Raw genomic sequence first — 17921 nt, 5'->3', positions numbered from 1 at the left:
GATTGGACTTTTACCCGGAAGTGACATGAACTAGAACGCGAAGCAATATTGACTGGATGGAAAGAATTCACTTCTAATTTAAATATTGGAAATAATGTATATTTCTTCAAATATTTTAGAAAAACTTTTTATTTATAATTACGCACAGGTTAATATTTTACGAAATGAATACCTCTGTAATTTTTTTTTGATGTTTATAGTGAATAAACATTATATTATTATTATATTATCCACGAATACCAAAAATATTGTAGTACTAAACTGTCATTGAACACAAATAATTTACTAAACAAATCATTATATTTCACAAAAAACTAGAAGACTATGTTTTTTTAAATTGATAAGAAATAGTTTCTTTCATATTCTGTCTGCTAGACCACAAGTACCAAAAGTGTTTGGAAACAGCTCATTTTTATTAATCTAAAAATGTAACAAACTACAGGGTGTTACATTCAATCCAATTGTCACTAGACAATAAGTATTTTTGATAATATTGTTAATTTAACTATTAAAAAATGTAACGCGTTACTTTATGAGCACACACAAAACTATTGTGTTTTTGTCCACCCTGTACCAATTGGAATCAACTTGTGATACATTTTTGGAATCAGCTCAGCTAGAGTAATCGGAAATTTAGACAAAATGGGGGTGTTCCATTTGAAAAAAATGACGGTGACGTCATTTCTCGAAAGTAATTCACCCTGCATATTAGATTATTATTTTGAAATACGGTAAATTAAAATAAAAATCGCCGTATTTCTGATTATTTCTTAAAATGGCCTGTTTAGCTAAAAATGAATTTGTTCCATAGTTTACGGACACAGTCTATAATGAATAGCATATTCTTAACTTATTCAACTTTGATAATATCAAACATTTTTTTGAGTGATTGTAAGATTAACCAATATTTTTCATTCCTTATATCCGGTAAATAACTGAACAATATCATATTTCGTCCAAATTTCTGCAAGAATTCTTAATAAAAATTTTCGTTATTTCATTACTATTCAAATTAAAATTCGATTAATAATTCTCGCATTAATGCATGTGCATAAAATAATGGATTATTCACTGAAACCCAATAAAAACAAACAGAAATGTTGCAATTGAAAAAAATAACCTGCATTTTATGAATGTCTTTAGGCATGCTAAATCACCTTAAGCGAAGTATACCAGATTTGAGAATACACAAAACCCAACATCAACCCTTAATCGGTAAGTAAAAAATATATTTAACAGAAAATTTCACCATTTCCACAAACAAATATAGTCAGAACAAAACGCACTATATTTCTGTAAATAAAACTTGAAGTAGTTTGTAGAATGAAACTACACAATTACAATTGCTTAGAAATGGCTTTTCAAAATTGTTCCATATAGAATTTTGAACTGCGGATAAGTCTTGTGTCGTCTAATAACTGTATGTATACTTTAGCTAACACGACAATTTGAACTGTGGTGTTGTAAATTAATTACTTAGAGTGTCCTTGAAGAATTAATTGCATAAAGCATGTTGCATCACTGATTGAATTGTTAAGAGAAATATTTCCACTGGTTTCATAGTCTGCATGAAGTATTAGGTTTTGTCTAGTGTCGAATAATGTTATTTTTATCATAACTGCATCATAAATCTTCTATGTACTATAAAGCGTGGGAAATTTTGATAAAAAATGAAACAAGTCTTCCAAGGGTTGCTGAATTCCCGAATGTACTAACAAATTAGCTTATCAAAAACAATTGGAATAGCATTTGTAAAATTTAGAATTCATTGTTATTGAAATAGTGATGCAGGTATAATAAGAAATATTTTATGATACACGAGTAAAAGCACTTTAAAGATTCATTTAGATACACTTCTTTCATTATATAGGTACTATAATATTCAAGAAAACACTATAAGTCTTATGAAGGTTATTTGATTGAACTCACTCAATATAAACAACCATTCACAATAATTTTCAACAGATCCATCCTCATTATCATCGAACCGTCAAAAAAATTGAAATTGAGGGAATTCTTTCGAATAAATACAAGACATCTCTTGAAAAAAATAGAACCAATGGAGAGAATATTACGATGTGGCAGAAAACATAAGAGTTACTTCATTGAGATCATCTACTTACAAGGCTATCGACAAGACCACAACTTGAGCTAAAACTCGAATATAATACCAAATCCTGCAGTTTTGCTTCTAACAAACTTACATTTGACGATAGTCAGATCAAAATAAAAACATTTCATATCAAATTAGGTCAAAAGAAGAATTCAGAAGACGTTAGTAGGTTTCAGCCTTTGTATTGATAAACCATGTTAAATATTAAATAGAATGCTATTTATATAGGTAATCATCAGATGGATCCTAATATTCCCTTGAGTTCACTTAAAAAAAATCTATTTCTGAATACCTCGGGATTGGATTATATTATGTAAAAGTTTAATAATTCTGTTAAATGTAGATAACAATAGAATGTAATTATAAAAAGTTATAAAAAAGGAAATATTACTGGATTTCAAACTTTATATTTCAACAGATCGTTTACAATATAATATGAGCAACACTGGCAGTAAAAGAGTCTCGTATAACAGTAGAATAGTAACAATGAATAAAAATACAGAAGACCTAAGTTTTAGAAGTCAAAGAATGTAGATAAATTTATATTTAGATGTACAGATGAATCGTGGATTGTTGAATTCCCAGATGGGTACCTACTTTCTATATCAATATCCAACAAAACTAAGACTGCTATGTTTATTCTCCTATGACCAGCGTAAAACAGAACTTCATCAACGTCTTACTCTGGATTCTTATCCAAATCACCTTCTATTATCATAATTTACTTGAATAAACATTGCATGAAAGCCATCTTCTCCTAATACAGGGTTTCCAATAAGAAGTTTCATTTTGAATAGCCTGCTATCTAGGCAGCTGTCAATTTTGAAGCTATCATTCTTTGACATTTGACAAGTAAAAACTACGCCATTACTAAAAATGGAAATATACACGCTCCAACAACGCATTGAAATTGTTAAAAGTTGCTACAAAAATTATGAAAATTTTTCAATCATAGTTCGCCAAACCAAATCACTTTTGGCTCTTCACTTATTTTTATGGGGTTTTCACATAATTTTTTTGAACATTTCCTTGAACGATAATCTACATTGTAGTATTTCAATTATTTTAATTTGCGATTGTAAAAAGAATTATTTCGGTAACTTCACTTTTTTCGCAAAAGAATTTTATGATATGGTGTTTTTGGTTGAATCGATCAACTGTAATTCTATTAAATTGGGATAATGAAACACCGGATATCTTAACTAATATATTGAATTTGGCTGTACAAGCTATGTGTTTACAAGGTAACAGCTACGAGCGTACTGTGGTGGGATTCTGTAACGGCAAAGCGAAGCGAAAACGTGACGAAACGACAGTTTTGCTCGGTTCGGTATTCTGTAAAGGGATTCGGCAATAGTCGTGTTTGCCGAAGCAAAGAACGACCTCATGACGATAACGAAACATTTTAGGGTTCGTTGTCATTACGAAAAGTCCGACGACGTTTTTGATTGGTTTACTTTTACCACGTGACCAAGTCTTAAGCGTCATATTATGACACTTGAATGATTTCGATTTCGAGGTTATAATTTTGAATTTTTTGCTTCACAATATCACAATTCTTAATATTAAGTTTGAAATTCATTCTATTAATTATTGAAAAATTGCGTTATGAAAGTTATCTTCAAGAAAAGAAGAAGAAAAAGAAGAACGATGGAGTAGGACAACTTTTATGAGTGAAAGTGGAGTACCCAATTGATTCGACAGATAAGGTTCCTTTTTAATTTCGAAATATCTTCAAGTGCTTTTCTCTGTTGAACGAGGTTCCAGTCAGATTTTCTTCGAGTGCTTAAAATTTGTTTCATGATTTTTATGTCGATTGCTCCAGTTATTCCTGGTATTCCACATTTTTCAAAAAATTTCCCTTTATTTTGGGTCTTCTCAGAATCATTAGGGAATTTAATTCTTCCTTGGAATACATGATTAATCAATTTAGTCACTTCACTAACACAACGACTGACCATGGGTTGACTTACTGCTAGCAAATATTCTTGTCCAATACCGCGTTGGTAATTTCCACTGGCAAAAAATCTCAGAGTTATCAATATTCGCTGTTCAAATGGCGTTCTCGTGTTCCTTCGATAATTATCAATAAATGGTTTCAATTCATCGAATAGAACGTGAACTAAATGTTTCGACAAACGGAAAACGTCTATGAATCTCTCATCCGTTAAGTTAAATGGATCACTTCTATCTCGAAGAAATCTATTCTCCTCCCTTGTAAGAGTTAGACGAACTCTTCTTGAGATTTCCTCGTCGATGATCAGAATCATTGAAAACATGATGAATATTTCTTTATACCTATACACACTATTAGTTGACTCCCCGAACTTATTTTGTAGTATGGGTAGGTTTTGTAACTGGAATAAGAATGAAGGTTTTAAATTATAATCCATTGAACGAGGTTCCATTTCGAATTTCTTCCAGTGCTCAAATAAGACTTTTTGTAATACTCAATATTTGCATTCAGGTGCTGTATTCAATTAGCTATTTCATTCTTAATGATAAACTAAACAGTTTAAAATGGTATGAAACCCTTTGTTAAGTAACTTCCAATGAGAGTCATAAATCAAAATATAATTTCTGACAATACTCAAGTTAAATACTGTGGATTATTCAAAGGACATTACAGCTAGAGTTCATAAAAGGGACTCTTATCTCATTGCTCTTATTAGAGATTATGTCAGGTACCTCATATGTCAAAACCTGCAGAATCCTACAGTAGCTTAAATATCTACTTATTTGCAACGTTGCCAATGTTCCTTCGTTTAAAGTCGGTAAGCTCCGACAACGAAACTAAAAGCGTAAAGATAACGAAACGATAAAGAAAAAGACGCTTACAGAATACCGCATTCGCTTCGCTTAGTTTCGCTTCGTAACGTTATCGCTTTCGTTTGCTATGATAACGAAAGTTACAGAATCCTACCCCTGGTCTATTGTACCCCGATTTCCTGGGGATGTTAAGCATCGTTTGGATTTTGCATACCAAAGCGCAATCCAAGTCCCTGATTGGTCCACGTCTTCGTTCCTTGCCCTTAGATGTGACTTCAGGCTGACCATATGTAGCGCCAATGTGGCGCCAAGGATATTCCTGTTCTATTTTTAGCCCTCGCTGTACCTGCTGGGGTTAGTTTCTCGACCTAAATGCGTCTTTCTGAATATTCAACTGCCCGTAAAGTTTGCGTGAAATTGACTTGACGCAACATATGGTATCCCTTCAACGCACTTGTAATTTAAAAATATTCGTGAAAAATCGTACAAAAGAGATAAAACTCTAGTTTTGTGAAAATTTATAAAAAGACTCGAAAAGAATTTCCTTTTGGAGAAAGTTGGAACTATCGTATTATCCATAACTTCTACTGATCATTCAATCGTTCTTGCAACACCACGCATTACGAGAATGTCACGGGTTGGTTTTCCCTCTTAAAGATGGAATTCGTCAAGTTATCGAGAACATACAGCCGCAAATGTACGAATTGGTAGTGGAAAATTTCATAAAAAGGGTATGATCGTTAATGTCATACCTTTCCCTTTACAATGAAATAAACATGCTGTAGGGAAGATATCGATTCCCTCGAAAATATTCGAGTTGAGTTAAATTTCGAACCAAAATGCTAAAAACAGAAGAACTCGGTGTAAAAACTTGGAATGATCAAAACCACACCCCTAAGAGATCCGTAGAAAGACTTTGCTAACGGCCTTAATGTCCATAAAACTCGGCATTTCATGGCGAATAATTCAATTGAGTTCATACCAGTCTACAACTTCAACATATGTGCAACAATTGCACCGACAACGAGAAAAATAAAGATTTTCACATCTGTTCCCGAGACCGACGAAAGGTACCTGCAACGACCCAAGTGACCAGCGACCCTTAGAATCGATTAGACAAATTATCATCTTCTTCAAACTCTTTTAGTGGGTTGAAATAAATTGAATGAGTGTTTTTATCCCGTTCTTTTATTTCCCTAAAATATCCTTGCCGTGAACTACTTCAGTCACAGTATAAGGACCACAACCCACCACAATGCATTAATTTATCTCAAAATATTTTTATATCAAAATGAAACCTCTTATTGGTGTTCGTTTTTTTAAGGGAACCCAGGAGTAAGTTAGTCTAAAGAATTCGATATAAAAAGCGACAAGATACAACCTCGTTTGGCTTACAGTTATATTGAAGTTATCAGTTTACTACCCATTGATTTTAGAGGTAATCATAATTCTAAAAACTGACAATCACTCTAAAGTCTGCATCAATCAAATTATAACTTTTTCGATTGAAGTTGTTAGCTGAATTAGGTAAATTTAGAAATTTGAATTTTGTGTAATATGTTAAACAAAGGCTGAAACCTTCATGTCTCGTCAGTATCATCATTCTAAGTATATCCCTCTCAAGTCATACTGTAAACTCCTTTTTCAGCCCAAACGACTCCTCCGTCGTCTCACAGAATACGCACAATACGACGCCAGTCTTCGACAGGTGCCTACCAAGAGCAGGCGCCTCCAACCAACCAACAAACAGTCCAGAATTCCGTTCCAGTATCGAGTAGCACCAGCTACTACACCAACAGTCCATCCCCTCCAAACGACACCACCAAAATCCACTTGACGCCCAGCCATCCACACCCCCAGGTGGACCAGCAGCAAGTGCTGGACAGTGGCGTTCTCTCTCAGGGCTCAGTTCTGGGACATCCTTATCAACATTCCAGCTTAGAAGCACAATACGATAACATATTAGTTAGTAGGACCCAATTCGAAAACGTAGTTAGTAAGATCGACAATTTGGCAATGAGGGTCTCTAGTCTGGAGAGAACTCTAGCGGCAGATGTCAAAAGTATATTGATGTTATTGCAGCAGCAGGGAAGAACGAACAACGTGTCGGCTGTAGAAAGTAAAACGAACAATGGTGCTAGGCAAGATGTAAGTAAAAGGGAAGCCCAAACATTTTATGACTTCCCTCAATAACCTAACCTAACTTCACCTAACTTTTTTTTTTTAATGGAGGGAAATCCATCTTATGGACACTCAACAAATCTCGAGAAGAGTAAAACTCCTGTCGGCACCTGTTGGGTAGTGTTAGGTTCTCCTTAAGGGCATACTCACTAAAAACCCCCAGGTCTGAAAAAGTCTGGAGCTAGATCCGGAGAATGATCTAGGTGATCCAGTAGTTGAAATTTGATCATGGTTTTTGTTGATTTGTGTTAATTTTTGACAAACAGCATCTTGGTAAAAGAAAACTTTCTTCTTTTTAATTTAAGGATGTTTTTCCCTCATTTATGCACTCAAGCGATCAATAACGTTGTGTAATATACACTGTTGACTGTGTAAAGATAGTCAATTAACAAAATACCATGCACGTCCCAAAATACAGACGTCATAATCTTGTCCGCTGGTGTTTGAGATCTTGGTTGCTCTGCACAGTTTCCAACTGCTGCTCTCCAGTCAGCTGACCCTCTCTTTGGTTGAGCGGTAAATGATGAATTCATGTTCCGTCCACTGTCTCATATCGACGCAAATATGATAATAGTGGTAAAATGAGAACTTATCTTCTTGATCGTCTGAAACTCAGTCTATTTAAGCTTCAGTGTGTTTTTACTCCTAAACTGGTGGTCATCACTGGCAATGTACTATTCAGTTATTCTCCTCTTGCCTAGTTCCGTTATATCAAACACTAATGTTTCATATACCTTTGGTTTCAAATATCTCCATAGGAATAAATCAACTGTTGGTGATCTAGTTCCTCTGCTACTCATCTATATTCCTCAAAATATTTGATTGAGCTAATCTTTAATTTATCGAGAATAACGATGAAGAGCTCCATCTCGTTTAAATATGCTATCTTGTTAAAAGAATACTTTCAGAAAAATTGACAGTTTCTTTTATTTCTTTCAGATTCCAGAATACGAAAATGTACATTTAGACACTAGTAGAAATAAATATACGTTCCAGAGATCCGTCAGTGAGCCAAAACCGATCAGCAAGAATCAGCAGTCTTCACAAATCCTGCACAGGTCAGTACAGAATGAAGCGAAAGTGAATTTTTCTGACAATACCATTGTTTTTAGATTCGCGTCCTTCAATAAAGCCTTCGATTTTGAAAAAACTAGCGAGGCTACATTAACTGAAATATCTACGTTCAAGGAGAAGGACATAAGGGATGAACCCACAGCCCCTATAGCCAAACTAGAATCCTTAGACGAATTAGATTTGGTGAGCATAATTTCTCTTCAAAAGGGAAAATTCAATATACGTTATGTTTTGGCGAGGTGTTCTCGGCCAATTTCTAAGGAGCGTCCTCTCTCAGGGAATTCCAGTGATCACTGATGAAATCATAAGTTAAGAACACAGTGATCCCTGCCATCTCCATAGTGGAACATGGTGTCTTTAACGTAGAATAGTCGTTTTCAATGTTTTTATATCCCAAACGGTTCTGATCTTCCGAAAAATGGGCAGCCCACAAAGCCATATTTATTACAATATTGCAATAATTTATAATTTAAAATGTATCCTCGAGTATTTAAATTCAGCTAAATAATCATTAACGTTATTCTGTTCTTTTTTCCGGATAGAAATCTAAGCCAAAGCCCGTTGGTTTGGGTTTTCTAACACTTCAGTATCAGAAAAATCAAGAAAAAGACTATTCCCAACCTAGAAGGTGAGGAGCTTAGTCGTGTATGAATTCGAAGGAAATGTCTATAAAACACTTCCGTTGGTGGAACCTTCTATGTTAAATCATCTGGTTGGATATTTCGGCGTATTCGCCATCATCAAACCAAAGATTCTGAAAAAGTTTATAATCTTAAATACCTACATCAAGTTGCGCGAAAAATTTTAGTCATGTATGATTAGCTGGAGAGGCTTACGGCAAGTAGTTTCAATACTCAGGTGAGCCCCAACGACATAGTGGTGTTTGTTAAGGTCACATGAGGGTTCAATAAGTGGCCGAATACAGCATTCCTGCAGTGGTGCGAGAAAGAAGGACTTACTGTAAATCCCCCAAAGACAACACTGATTCCATTAATTAGAAGAGAAATCTTAGCCTCAGCGCCCAAGTTCTGAATGGTCAGAACTTGCCAACTACGCGTCTTTGGCATGGTGGACAAAAACCAAATACGTTACAAGCAGCCGGCTACAGAAATTGTAAAGGCTGGCCTATATTGATGTTACGGGAGCTATGCAAACAACTCCCACAGCCGCGCTTGGGATGTTATACTTGATCTGCCTTACTTACGCTTACATGAAGGGAATGTAGCCTACTGAAAACAATAAGAATATCCCGTAATGGTAATCTCCGACCGGGAAACTGTATTGGAGGTATGGGGGTATTGAATCAATTAGGCTCACCACTCTTGGCAAGATCATCGGATGTGACGCCAAAAATTTTCAATTTCGAAACACCCTTTGAAACAGTCATTGATGACCGTTTCAGTGCAATAAACTTCGTAAATCATCTGGACAAAAAATCCTCCATACCGATGTGTGGGTTGTGGTCCTTATACTGTGACTAACTAGTAGTTCACGGCCAAGGACAAATAATGGAAATAAAAGAACGTGATAAAAACACTTATTCAATTTATTTCCAACCCACTAAAAATGTGTGAAGAAGATGATATTTTGTCTTATCAATTTTAAGGGTCGCTGGCCACTTGGGTCGTTGCGGTACTTTTTCGTCGGTCTCGGGAACAGATGTGAAAATCTTTAATCTTCTCGTTGTCGGTGCAAGTGTTGCACATATGTTGTAGTGTAGTTTCTCGTAGACTGGTCTGACCTCAATTGAATTATTCGTCCTGAAATGCCGATTTTTATGGGCATTCAGGCCGTTTTCCATTCGACCGTTAGCAAAGCCTTTTTACAGATCCCTTAGAGGTGTGGCTTTAATCATTCCAAGTTTTTACACCGTTTTTAGTATTTTGGTCCGAAATTTAACTTTAACTCGAATATTTTCGAGGGAATCAATAGATTCCCTACAGATAAATCAAAATCAGAAAGACTTTTGACGATGTGTGTATACGCCTCTTCGTGCGTATGTCAGTGTCTCACCAAAAATTTATAGCGCTTACTCTCAGCTTTCTTCGGTTGGAGGTTTCAGTTGGGTTGCTCTTTAATCTACGCCCTCACATATTCTTCCGAAGAAGTGCAGCCGAGTAGATGGTTTTCATCCAATGTGGCTGCTGTTAAGGGAGCTGATGAAGTTGAAGTTAGAACTGCAGGGTTCTGCACCTCAGATGTTACAGTTTGGCCTTCAATAGCCTAAACCATTTTTATCTCCATGTGGATCGAATCGTTTCCCTTGTGCAGTATCCTAAGCCACGATCCTACAGCCGGGTAGGGGTAGCGCCTCTATTTGAGGGGCGGCAATTCGGCCCAGTTTGCTGGCCGCCCTTTCACATTTCAGCCTTTTCTTCAATAAAAATTTTCAAACCGTCTTCACTAAGCTGCCTGTATTAATAAATAACACATGGCAGCCCAACTAATATAAATAATATCCCCTTATTGAAAGAGGGATAAAAAGATTATGTATTTCACAAAGTCGAAAAACAACACTACCTTCGCTTTCGAATTATTTGGAAGCCACATTCAACATGTGGAAAATTTATACGCTTTTGCATTCCAGACTAGTTACTGGCAAATGTTTTCAGCGGAACACATGTTTGTAATCCTAATTAGTTTCGCCCTCATTCGGAAGTTCTTTTCCTGTGGTAGGATCCTAGTTATTTATTATCGATTGATACGTTAATAATCGGTACCCCTACCTTTCCCTCACCATAGTATGATGAAGGTCATGTTCGTCATGTTGTAAATACTGCTTTTTCAATAGGGGCGCCGAAAATTAACAATAACAAAAAAAAGAAATGAAAATGCTTATTTTATTGGATAATAATAATTAATAAATCAAAAATATTTTTCTCAAGTTATTATTTTTTCAGGAATCTCCACAGTCCAGCCCAAAAAAACCGATAATTTAGTAATGAAATTCTAAGTTGAGGTCAAAGGATTTTGTTACGGTTTAAGGAACGCCTTACAGAGTTAAATTTAAGCTTTTTATAACTGGATGAAAATATTGAAGGAAATGAATAATTTGAAGGATCGAGTCCAAAGCATCTATTGAAAAAATCGTTGAAAAAATGGATTTGGAAGATCACACCAAAAAAGTACATCAATAAATAGAGGTTCAACAATAAGTAACACAAAATCTCAAGAAAATTGTCAATGAAAGGTGAATAGAGGAAGTAGTTCATTAACGCTATAAAATCTATTTTCTAAGATTCTGGCCATTGTTGATTTTTGGAAGTTGTAATCGGTGATTCTGTTTTATCATAATAAAAAACAACTCCAACAGTCTGGCACTCATCGCAACAGGAAATAAACAATCCCTCAATCCATAGGTGTAAGAAGAATGACTGAAGGAGAATCGATGTTCAAAAGTGAAATAATTAAAATTTGATACCTTTTTATTACTTATACTGTTAGATTTGTTGAAATGCTTGATTTTTGGCATCATCCAAAGCTTTTGAAGAATTCACTCACAAATAAATATGTTTATACACTCTATTACGATATTTTTATTAAAAGTAATGTAATGTAAACAATGATATTGAAAAATACTCAATAGACATACAGCCAAAGAAAAGGCAAAAAATTTATGAGGTGTTTCAATTTCACATTTCCCTCTCATTTTTTTCTTGTGTTACAATTATGCGACTGTAAAAATCCAAGATTCAAAAATAAATTGTTCATTTTTCATTACAAAAATTGCCATTATATCAACACTTTTTCAGGATAATGAAGAAGTCAAGTAATTAGGAGAAAATTAAGTATGAATGCAATTTTGGAAAGTTATCATTGATATCCAGATAAAAATTGAAAAAGAAAACTCCAAACTGAGAGAGTTGAAAAATCAGTCCAGAGTTTAATACCAACAAATCGGGGCAAAAAGGTCAAGTTGATATCTTCAAAATCAAACAGAATCATTTAATGCTCTTGTTTCTTTATACATTCAACAATTGAAATAAGGGACAGTCCTTTCTCAACAAATATTATAGTCTCTACCATTTTTTAGGAATATTTAAATTCAGGTCATTGAATTCTCATTACATAAATAACATTTTCAACATTTCAAATATCCTATTGATTAATTGTACTTTTGAGTATAAACTATTATTGACTGATCAATCAAACATAGCAAATATGAAAAAACGTAATAGAAATAATTTCTCTTTCAATAGAAAGAGATAGGCCTCAGAAAAACATTGAATACAGGCAAATAGATATAATTTTGGCCCGCTTTTCCAAAAAAAAGAATCAATGCTTTTCATGCTTGAATTGAAAATAATAAATTAAGACAAAATTTAAAAAATCACAGCTAAGATAAAAGAAAAACTAAAATTAGGTGCACACTTTTCTAAATATATGAGAAGTTCAAGTGATATGGTTTGAATGACATATAGCTAAGTTTATCATTTCATAAAAAAAATTATTTCATTGATATACTGAACTCTTTGGACAGTTCCTCCACAAGTACAAGGTGTTCCAAATTGGATGCTCACTGAAAGCAACTCGAGAACTATAAGACTAAGGGAAAAAAATCTCTTTTTTCAAATATTTCTCTAGATCTTGGTTTCCATTTGCGATATTGGAAAAATTCGAAAGACATTTTTTGTAGTAATTTTTATGGTTTATGTGACACTCATAACAGATCATAGAAATAAATCACCGCATAAAGGATAGTTGGTGTTTTTTAAATAGGACACCCTATATTTCTCAACGCAGATTTCTAACTGTTGATTTGTCGAAAAGCTTTCCATTATCAATTTTTCTAAACTCATCTGTTTCAAAGATATTGAGTTTTTCAAATTCATTTTCAAAAAAATCGAGTCGAAACACTCAATGTCTTTAAAGGTGTTCCATCAAAATGGACATATAAATATTTTTCATTTATTTCGAGATTCATTTTGAGTCTATTATATAATTGTGATGAAGTCATATATAGGGTGTTTAAAAAACACCAACTTTCCTCTACATCTCTAAAACGGTAATTAATTCCTATGTTCTGTTATGATTATCATACAAACCATAAAAATCACTGAAAAAAGGTTTTAGAATTTTTGAATATTTCAAACAGAAACCAAGATAAAGCGAAATATTTGAAACAGTAATTTTTCAGAAACGCCCTGTAACTTCAGAACAAATCAAGATATTTATGATTTGCTTTCCGATATCTTATTATTTCAAAAAAGAGATCAGGGTCCTTGAAAATTTTTTCTCAAAGTCTTATAGTTATCGAGATGCTCTTAGTGAGCATTGAATTTGGGACAATCTTTATATACCAAGTATGGGAAATTTTGAATCAAATAAAAACAAAATACATAATCTATACATACCATGTTGATAATAAGAGACCAAGTTTTTCATATGAAATTTCCATTAAAAAAAACATATTTAACCGACATTCTAGAATAGAATTGTGGATTAATCAAACCATCTTAAGAATTGGGATGCTTCGTGTTGACTAACTTGGTCCCTAGATTTGGAAAAAAATACATTTGAAATTTCTAATACTCCAATCTATCTATTCCAAATAGAGCAAACAGTTGGAGGAGTAGATGCTTCCTAAGGTAAAAAGCATAGGCAGTTCCATGCATATGGTTTCAGGGTTGACGTGAGCCAAACCGGAATCATCTATGCATTTTCGACATTTAATCAACCGCTCTTTAGATCCAGTGTTGTTGTTATTCAATAATTGAATATCGTAGAGCAGGAGAAATTGGGGTTTCTTGGCATAATCGACTTCCAACGAGTTCAGTAGTTCAGGGCGTCATAAATCTGGAAATCTGAAAGCAAATTTTTCAAAATTAAAATAAAAATTACAACACTCCATCTCATAACAAACCTGGCAGGGTCTTCGCCATAATTTTTAGGAATGGTAAACAAGCTCTTGGAGATGTCATTTTTGAATTCGAAATGCTGAAAAGTTATCTTCGCAGTAACGGTGGGTAGAATAGGTATTTCGACTTTGACAGGAAAACCTGTTGGTAATTTCAATGTTATAAAGTCTCTGAGTTTGGAGAAATGCTTAAATGGGGCTATTACTTCAAGTACGTTCAATAGCATGTCAACTGAAAGTGGAAAATCAGAACTCTGAAAAAACAATAGTGAGTATTTATCCATTCGAATCTTGTACTGACGTTTACCATTGCTATTGTAGCCTTGAAAGCCTTAGTAGACTCTTTGTAAACAAGATCTCTACCTAGCCTAGGATAACCGTTTATTTCGGCATTTATATATTGTTCCCAAGTGATACTTTTATCTGGAGGCGGTATTAAACTAGTTCTTCTCAAGGGCTGTATAGAAAAAATAGAAAATTAATTATGTTCAGTGAAGAATTCAAAGAGTAATAAGATAATTTTTAATGTAGTATTCAATTGAAATTGTTGTTCATCAATAATCTGCATGCAAACAATGTTAAATCATTTACAGATATGCAAAGGGGTAGTTAATACTCTTAATACTTGATTGCAGTTATTGTTATTCAGAAAATACTGAATAACCGTTGAAGGGTGACTTATTTATGTTGAATATATTTCTATCTATACTGTAGATATTTATTTTATATCAACTATATCTCAACCAAGTTCTACGAAATGAAGAATCCAGGAGAAAAACTCTCTATATGACATCTTGGGATGAATCAGGTTTGAAGTGATTTCTAAAGTATTTTGTGGAGTGATATCCAATGACACACTCACATATTGTGAATCTGCATAATTGATGATTCAAATACATTATTTTTTGTTTTTTTTAAATCGTTTTTCCGATTTTTTTTTTTTCGAACTTTAAAATTCATATTTTTCTGAAACCTATTGCTGAAAGATATGAGATCTAGATAATAGATTGGTGATTAGTGGTAAAACAGGGTAAAATATTAAATCGATAACTGAAAAATCCATACTTACAATTCCATTTTGGTCAAGATTTTGAAGGTTGTTTCCTTTAGTAAAACTCTCTAAAATAGCTTTATTTTTCTGGAGATCGTCAGCAGAGAGATGTTCTCTTCTTTTCCTACTTTCTAACATTAAACCATGAACAGTATACAATTCGCTATCATATTGACCAGCCACTAATTCCTAAAAATATGTCATAAATGGAGCATTCAATAAATAATGCTCTAAAATTCTTAGAGCAGCATTTTCAACTCTCCTTGCTTCACAGGTAGAAGAACTTTTTACAAAATATTACAAGACCAATACATTTTCAGCTTCAAATTGGAATGAAACTAAATCAGATTCAAACGTAATGCATTTTAATTTGGAATAATTAATTCCACATTGGTAGCACTAAGATGTCTAAAATACTGGTGTGTTTACCGATTAGATTTTGTTTAAGATTAATCAGGCAACTCAAGCTGAGCATGGGTCTCTTTTCCTTTTTCCTCCTCAAGGTGGCGCTATACAAACAATTGACCAATCAAAAGTCATTTAACATGTTATTAGTTTTTATTTAACCTTAAAAAGGTTTTGACAAAAAGACGACATGAACGCCATAAGAAATGATGCGGAAATCAAGTGAGCAGAAAAGGAACCAATACTATTAAAATCCAAAAAGGCTATTTCTATTAGAAGCCGCCTATATTAATTTAATTACCTCAATATTAAGGTTTTAAAAAAATAAGTGAGCACACCATTGTTTAAGACATCTTAGGCAGAACATTAATTGTTCTCTGAATAATAATAACAATAATAATTGCTCTATGGAATTCACATTTACATTTTCCTATGCATACTAAAGATTGTTTGAAAATAACTGCTGTATAAGAAAGCAGGATGCATAAAAGGCAGATAAGTCCCTTAAATTCTACTTTTTGTCATCTGTGATGTCTAATATCTCTATAACTAGGATTTTTAAGGTTATTTTTGAAGAAGATTACTTATTGAAAAACTGATTATAGGAGAAATAGCAACTGAAGAATAATTAAGTAGATTATTTTTTTTAGTACCAATTTGAATATTTTTATTCGATTTGATTTATTCAAGTCCCAGTTTGAAGTTGAAAACATATATGTGAAAAAATTATACCTTCCTATCCTCTCTGAATATCCAACCACTTTGAGCTCTGGCGAACGAAATACTTTTAGTAGAAATTTGAGCAGCTAATATATCAGTAGACATGAGCAAATCAACCTCATCCTCTATCTCCATTTCATTCTCCTTCGAAAAAAGAAAATTATTACTGAAAACGTGAAATAAAACCTACCAGATTTTTACCTCATATTTAACCTTCTGATAAACTTTCAATACATTATCTAAGACAGTGAGGCTTTCATTTGATGGTGCTAATCCATTGAAGATGAAAGATATATCTCCTCTTTCCCATCTCATGTCAGTAAATTCAACTAGGGTTGTATCAAGCCTTATGTTAGCTCCACTTTTATAGATTTTACAAATATCTGATGGCAGTATTCTGGATACAAGAGGTACTGGAAAAATTAAGGTATTTGAAATTCAAATTATCTATATACTACCTGTTTAAATAATAAAACAAATCTTGATGATAATAATTCACTACGATTTATTTTTTATTTAATTCAGGAGTAGTTGTACCTTCATTCTACTGTTTACACCTTTGTTCCTTTGAAACATTCAAATAATTAAATGCAAACAATTTTTACCCCAACTCTGAAAATCCCACTTAAGTTCCATATAAAAATCGTTGATCCTATTTAATGCCTCTACTAAATTAGGTCGCCTTTCTTCCATCTGTTCTCTGGATTGCTGTCTAAACTTTCTCACCAATGAGGAAACTAAAAACAAATTACATTGAAATATTTAATAAAATATCACTTAGAACCTTATACTTGTAGGTCTATTTCCATAGCTCACTGCTTCTGCTAATACAGTCCATCCTAGACCATTTTTCACCTTAACTGGAGCATCATGTTTCAAAAGTAGTTGAACACATTCTAAAATAATATACATCAATAATTTTTTTTATTATTGTGTTCATTCATGCTTACCAACTCTCCCAAGCATAACTGCAAGATGTAAAGGTGTATTACCTATAAAAAAAACAATACATTTTATTATCAAATTATAATTAGATTTAGAACCAATTAGAGGAAAAATTGCCAAAATCAATCTAATCTTACTCTTCTAATTATTCCTAAACCTGCCTTATCAGAATTAGATATATTTGGCGATTCAATTCAACCACAAATTAATTGAAAATATTATTTCCTGAGAAACTCACCATGTCTATCCTTGGCAGCTATATCCACCGTTCTCAACATTCTTGATACGTTTTTGAGATCATTTTCAAAAACTGCTTTATGCAGAGGATATTCCTCTATATCCGCCATATTCATAAATCAATATTAATTTTTACAGAATACATACACCCACATAATTTTTCGCTACGAAAGTCTATAAGGACGATAAGAGCTTTGATCCTACAGAACCGTTCAAAACAAAAACCATAATGGGCCACACATAAATATCACCAAATAATCCAAATCAAATATAAGATATCTTATAATTTACCTCCTTCCGCTCAAATAACATATCAGCTATTCAAGTAGTTCAAAAAATTGAATATACCGCAGACTGACATCAGTTATCGATAATAATAAAATAAGCTTTTGTGGTACCTCTCACTAGGTCGAAAATTCACATAAAGAATTAAAGTTTTGAAAAGCATTTCAAATCAAATATTTAATATATAAAATGTGAATACTACTCAGTCGCCACTCGCCAAAAATCCATTTTTGGAAAATTCATTTTGACAGAATATAAATATTTGTGCAGTAGATCCAACAACC

At 33.3% G+C, this 17921-nt stretch overlaps 2 protein-coding genes across 13 annotated transcripts in view; one reads left to right on the top strand and one right to left on the bottom strand.

Annotated features, from left to right (window-relative positions):
• LOC123676913 (potassium voltage-gated channel subfamily H member 6-like) overlaps positions 1-11754 on the top strand; it is a 281964-nt gene extending 270210 nt beyond the window's left edge. For 10 of the 12 annotated variants that reach the window (XM_045613232.1, XM_045613230.1, XM_045613226.1 and 7 more), the window contains 5 exons: positions 1144-1215; positions 6531-7030; positions 8003-8121; positions 8176-8320; positions 11038-11754. In XM_045613232.1, coding sequence (XP_045469188.1) covers positions 1144-1215; positions 6531-7030; positions 8003-8121; positions 8176-8320; positions 11038-11076 — 875 coding nt within the window. In that variant the 3' untranslated portion in view covers positions 11077-11754. The remainder of the gene's footprint in view (positions 1-1143; positions 1216-6530; positions 7031-8002; positions 8122-8175; positions 8321-11037) is intronic. The other 2 variants (XM_045613233.1, XM_045613231.1) reach the window with 1 other exon arrangement.
• A 314-nt stretch (positions 11755-12068) lies between these two features.
• On the bottom strand, positions 12069-17676 carry LOC123676914 (ankyrin repeat domain-containing protein 13C). The gene is made up of 10 exons (XM_045613239.1): positions 17354-17676; positions 17121-17162; positions 16962-17066; positions 16776-16907; positions 16372-16583; positions 16183-16314; positions 15064-15234; positions 14302-14451; positions 14001-14248; positions 12069-13941 (listed from the first exon to the last, which is right to left on the bottom strand). The coding sequence occupies exons 1-10, from the start codon at positions 17466-17468 to the stop codon at positions 13926-13928; spliced, it is 1323 nt and encodes a 440-aa protein (XP_045469195.1). The 5' UTR covers positions 17469-17676; the 3' UTR covers positions 12069-13925.
• Positions 17677-17921: the final 245 nt, after the last annotated feature.

Source organism: Harmonia axyridis, chromosome 3 (assembly GCF_914767665.1).
Source record: "Harmonia axyridis chromosome 3, icHarAxyr1.1, whole genome shotgun sequence".
NCBI lineage: Eukaryota > Metazoa > Arthropoda > Insecta > Coleoptera > Coccinellidae > Harmonia > Harmonia axyridis.
This window is presented reverse-complemented; position numbering and strand designations above follow the sequence as displayed.